This window comes from Tachysurus vachellii, chromosome 14 (genome assembly GCF_030014155.1).
Source record: "Tachysurus vachellii isolate PV-2020 chromosome 14, HZAU_Pvac_v1, whole genome shotgun sequence".
NCBI classification, from domain to species: domain Eukaryota; kingdom Metazoa; phylum Chordata; class Actinopteri; order Siluriformes; family Bagridae; genus Tachysurus; species Tachysurus vachellii.
Window position 1 is genome coordinate 22,268,709 of NC_083473.1, and position 6,109 is coordinate 22,274,817.

Here is a 6,109-nt window from a genome sequence, read left to right on the forward strand (position 1 = left end):
TAGGTAATATTGATTAGGGCTTCCCTGTTTGAGATTCTGCTCCATGTTGTCCTGACAACCGTCCTTCCGTGGCTCCGTCCGTATCTAAGAATATTCTACATCATGCCAAAGTTGTTCTATTGGATTCGTATCCAATAACGAACATGGAAGTTCCACATCACCTCCACCAGCCTGGACCGTTTACACGAGGTGCCTGAGCGGAAACAAAGATTCATCAGACGAGACGACGGTTTTCCAGTCTTCAGCTGTCCAGTTTTTGTTGATTCTGTTCCCATAATAGCTTCAGGTTCATGTGGTACTTGATGCGGTCTTTTGCTCTTGTAATCAATCTGCCTAAATGTCTGACATGTTGCATTTTGCTCACTATAGTTGTAATTAATACTCATTTACAGTAAGTTACTGTAGACTTCCTTTCCAATCTAACCTATGCACTAAACTATGTAAGAGATCTACTGTATGTAAGCAGCAACTTCTTCGTTCTGATGTTTGCCGTGAACGTGACTCGAAGCCGTTGGCTCGAAGCCGTATGAATGTATAGATATGTAGGCTGCTTCTAATAAACTGCTCATTGAGTGTATTGTATACAGTATATTTGTCAGACCAATGCAAGCTAACTTGCCGCTCATGGTGTCTTCAGAGGTTCTTCTATGTGAAATTGTTGTTTCTGAATACGATCCAGCTGTATCTAGAGGTATCGTGATCTCTTATGAGCTTCAAAAGCACATGTTTGTGAATTTAGAGTTTAGAAATTTATTTCGCAGACAATTAGCTTTACTTGTGATAAAACCCACGCTGTTTTTGAGAGAATGTGTGTTTGAATTGCCTTTCTCTGCACGGGGAGCCCAAATGAGTGATCTCAGAGCGGTGCGATGTGATTTTTGGCTCGGCAGAGGGAACAGAGGCCCCGTGGCTCCATGAGGATCGTTTCATTACTGGTGAGTGGGTGAGGAGCAGAAATTACCTTCAAATCAATAGATCTAAGCCCCCATGACTGAAATTAGCCTACCATTTGCTTGCTGATTTGATTCGACATGTGGGATGTGGTAACCTAGTGGTTAAAGTGTTGGGCTACCAATCGGAAGGTTATGAGCTCGATTCCTACGTAGACCAAGCTGCCATTGCTGGGCCCCTGAGCAAGGCCCTTAACCCTCAATTGCTCAGTTGTATAAAAATGAGTTAAAAAAAATGTAAGTCGCTCTGGATAAGGGCGTCTACTAAATGCTGTGTAAAAGTAAATGATATGTCATTGTGAGACACACATCCATAGAAAGGCTTTTATGTTTATATAAGATATAAACGGGGGCACGGTGGCTTAGTGGCTAGCACGTTTGCCTCACACCTCCAGGGTTGGGGGTTCGATTCCCGCCTCCGCCTTGTGTGTGTGGAGTTTGCATGTTCTCCCCGTGCCTCGGGGGTTTCCTCCGGGTACTCCGGTTTCCTCCCCCGGTCCAAAGACATGCATGGTAGGTTGATTGGCATCTCTGGAAAATTGTCCGTAGTGTGTGATTGCGTGAGTGAATGAGTGTGTGTGCCCTGTGATGGGTTGGCACTCCATCCAGGGTGTATCCTGCCTTGATGCCCGATGACGCCTGAGATAGGCACAGGCTCCCCGTGACCCGAGGTAGTTCGGATAAGCGGTAGAAAATGAGTGAGAGAGAGTGAGTAAGATATAAACGCTATGATGTTATGCACGGGATTGTGCGATGACCAAGAAAATTGTTAAACAGATCAAAAACAATTCGAAGACAGTTTGCCAAAGTTCGAGTGGAAAAAAATCAAGTTTCTCGCACAGACCCTTTGACCTCAACCCCACCGTACACCTTTGGGATGAACTGGAACCCTGACTGAACCCCTGACCTCCGCGTTCTTACGACATCAGTGTCTGATCTCACTACTGCTCTTGTACCTGGATGAACATGAATCCAAAGTCACGCTCCAACATCTGGTAGAAAACCTTCCCAGAAGATTTGAAGCTTATTATAACAGCAAAGGGGGAATAAATCTGGGATGCGATTATTATGTATATGTGATGATTAATATGCATCTAGTATATTCATTCATTTTCTACCGCTTATCTGAACTACCTCGGGTCACGGGGAGCCTGTGCCTATCTCAGGCGTCATCGGGCATCAAGGCAGGATACACCCTGGACAGAGTGCCAACCCATCACAGGGCACACACACACTCTCATTCACTCACACACTACAGACAATTTTCCAGAGATCCCAATCAACCTACCATGCATGTCTTTGGACCGGGGGAGGAAACCGGAGTACCCGGAGGAAACCCCCGAGGCACGGGGAGAACATGCAAACTCCACACACACAAGGTGGAGGTGGGAATCGAACCCCCAACCCTGGACCACTAAGCCACCGTGCCCACCCCCATCTAGTATATTGTGACTGTTAAATAAATAAATAAATAAATAAATATAGTCTCATTTATCTTACAGTTCAGTTTGATTCACTTGGTCGATTCTATTCGTCGGTTCTGCGAAACAACAGGAGTGAATCATTTAAAAGAGTCGTTCATGAAGAACCGATTCCTTGACGAATCTTCTGTCATTTCGCGTAAAAGCGCCACGGTAGAGTTCGCTGTGCTCCTCCACAGAGTTCCTCTTTGTCCACACTAACCTCTACGGTACAGTTCGATATAAGAATGGCGATAAATCGTTTCACAGTGTATTTGGTGACTGCTGCCTTTCTGATTCAAGGTAGGTTTTTTTTTTTTTATTATTATTATTATAGGCGCAATTGTGTCTCCGGGTTTAGCCTTGGATGATGCGCACTGGAGGCAGATTTTGGTGAAAAATATATAAATATATATCATGTGCATGTTATTCAGTTGTTCTAGGGTATATTTAAAGTAATGTTGCATAGATTATTTGGAATTCTAAGTTGTTTCGATATGTTTTTGAGCTGATATTGATGCTCACACCCTACAAAATAGAATTAAAAGACACCTTGTGATGCTCACAATTTGTTCTTGGAAACATTTCTTTCATTCATTCATTTTTTTTTTAAAACTCTGGTAACCAGCAGCAGTGATCTACAAACACCTAAAGACTGTTATATATAATTCAAGCCTGTATGTATGTTTTTTTTCTTATTCCCTTTTTACCGTGCCCACTGGGATGAGGCAATTTACAATTACAGCCCAGAAGGACTGATGTTTCATGGTTTAATATGAATATTTGCTTTTTAAACTTCCTAACACATTTACATTTCCATTTCCATTTACAGCATTTGGCAGACGCCGTTATCCAGAGCGACGTACAGAAGTGCTTATGTCTCTATCGTTGAATACATTAATACCTGGTTCACTAGGTTACATACAGTACTTAAGATACCATGAGTTTAAAACACTGTTCGAACACTTTTGCGACTCTTCGTATATGGACATAACAGGATTTGCTTTTACGCACCCTGTATCTTTAGAGGTTAGTTCTTGCCTTCTAAGGTACTGTAGTGAGGAGAGGTGAAATCTACGGAGAGCGTAGTGCTGTGGACACGCTAGATCCGAATCGTTTACCTTTTGAGCTCTTTGCAGTTACAAATTCAGTTCCAACAAACAGAGGAAAATGAGAAAATATATGAAGGCCTACAGAGTTAAAAATAAAAAATTAATAAATTAGAGTCAACCATATATATATTGTGTATGTGGACCGGTGTACAGACAGGAGATGCTTGATGAAATTGCATCAAATCAATATGTTGCCATCTGGCTTAACTGAAGAAGATGATCCTAGGGCTAGAATTAGGGTTGTTAGGGTTAGGGTTCTGCCTTTGTCTGATTTGTATGACCTTCGTTAAGTCCCTTGAGTTAAGAAAATGTACCTTGTTCACATAAAATTATTCTGTTTGGTTTTATTTATTTATTTATTAACGTTTGCAGTTCAGTGTTTGTCACTTTGTTTAGAAATGTCATGTCCATGTCTGGATTTCATTCCTATCTTAATATGTCTGCTGTGGATTTGTGACCTCAGTGACTTTGCAAGGAGAACACCAGCGGCGGCTTTATAAGGATCTCATGCAGAACTATAATCCTTTAGAGAGGCCCGTGTACAACGACTCTCACTCCCTGACAGTTCACTTTAGTCTCAGCCTGATGCAGATCATGGATGTGGTGAGTAGCCGTCTGTTTCTGTGCCGCACTACTTTATACAGCTGAGCAATTGAGGATTAAGGGTCTTGCTCAGGAGGCAGAGGAGTGGCAGTTTGGTGACCTTGGGGTTTGAACTCACAACCTTCCAATCAGTGGTTTATCAACTTAACCACAGAGCTAACAATTCCTCTGTCAGTGCAATCCTAAGCTCAGTTGTTGTCTGTGTGGTGTTTCACTTGTTCTTTCAGGTTTCCTCCATCCTCTTAAAAACATGCTGGTAGGTGGATGGGCTTTGCTTAAATTACCATAAGCGTGAATGTAAATGAGTTCAGGCTCTGGATTCACTTCAAACCTGACAAGGATGAGGTCTCACACTCGTACCATGTGATCAGTCTACAAAAAAAAATCCGGCGAAACAACATCGGAAAACTGCGAACGAATTTTAAATCGATCCAAACATTCGCTCGTAACGAGAAGAAATTTGAAACGGTAAAGATTGGAAAATTCTTCACAGAGAATAAAACATGTAGAGTTCGAATATATGGAGTGAATAAAATAAAAGGTGAACTGAAAACAGAAATAAATGAAGAGAAAAGAAGTGACTATATACTGGTGAAGACAAGACATGAACCCAAACACGTGACAAATTAACACTGAACTAATTAACACTGAAACAAACACTGAACTAAATCCACCACTATGGAGAATCATCACACAGCCCGACAGCATCAAATATCAATTGGCTCATTAAGGTCAAATAAATGAATGAAGCTCTGTGATCAATCCCTTTACAGAAAAACTTCTGGATCTAATGATCTAATGGCAAAACATGTGATGTCGATATTTTATTTTTCTTTTCTATATGAGGTGCGATTCAAGTGCAATAAAATTCCTATACACAAATGTACTTTTGCTGAAGATCTCGTATCCCTCAGTATATGCTAATACATAAGTAGCTGTAATATAGTCATTTATACAGAAATGAATACTTACGCACGTTAATACATACGAATGTATTTACCAGCCTCGGGGTTTCACGTCCGACGTTCTTCCGTAGACGTGTGTGTGTGTGTGTGTGTAGGCACAGCTGTGTTGAGATGCTGCTGTCCTCTGATAACACAACAAAGCACAAAGTCTTACTGAATCAAATGCGATTAGACACAATTAACCCACCGTAAATCCCCAGTCTTGTGATGTACTGTATGATGTAACGTTTCTAATGTTTCTATAACGAGTCATTCTATAATAGTACAAATAAGCTTTTTTTTTTTTACAGAGATAGAATGTCACCCGAAGTCAATTACTGGCGTGTGTCAACAATAACACAAGAACAGTTTGCTTTTGGAGGCAATTGCATGGTCTTTAGAGCTATAAAACCCATCCTTATAGTGGTATGTTTAGAGTCTGTGCCATGCCAGGCTGGCAGAGGGATTAAAGTGAAGGTTTTATTAAGAGAAATCAATGCCAACATTACAGGAAAAGGCAAACAGCCAGGTGGTAAACGAATAAACGAAAGCTAGGCACAATTTGTATGGGGGGTAAATTGAACCGCATATGAAAAAACCCCACAAATGTGTTTGTTTTGACTGAACACAAAAGAGTCGTTTTAAATAACTGCTTTGCTATAATAAGGGTGTAAAAAGCAGAATTATAACAGTTGCTTTTTCTATTACTTTATTATTAATTAAGAATTGTCATTAGATAACATAAGAAATAATGTTATTATTCTAAAATTATAATGATTTTATTATACTGGTGATCAAGGCTTCCAAAGGTAAGGATTTTCCTCAAATTCATTACCGGTTATTCTCATGGGAATGATTTTTGTGTGTGTGTGTGTGTGTGTGTGTGTGTGTGTGTGTGTGTGAGAGAGAGACTAAATGGTATATCGATTGACACAGCGAGGATCAAAACTAGCAATACAATTGGCTCAGTAGCCCCCAACAGTTGTGTTTCTACTCTAAAGCAGGGTGGTTGTTGTTGTTGTTGTTCTTTTTAATGTTTT

At 40.7% G+C, this 6,109-nt stretch overlaps 1 protein-coding gene across 1 annotated transcript in view; it reads left to right on the top strand.

Moving 5' to 3' along the window:
• Positions 1-1,031: 1,031 nt before the first annotated feature.
• LOC132856649 (neuronal acetylcholine receptor subunit alpha-7) overlaps positions 1,032-6,109 on the top strand; it is a 26,407-nt gene continuing 21,329 nt past the window's right edge. The window contains exons 1-3 of the mRNA XM_060886277.1: positions 1,032-1,043; positions 2,611-2,713; positions 3,986-4,125. Coding sequence (XP_060742260.1) covers positions 1,032-1,043; positions 2,611-2,713; positions 3,986-4,125 — 255 coding nt within the window. The remainder of the gene's footprint in view (positions 1,044-2,610; positions 2,714-3,985; positions 4,126-6,109) is intronic.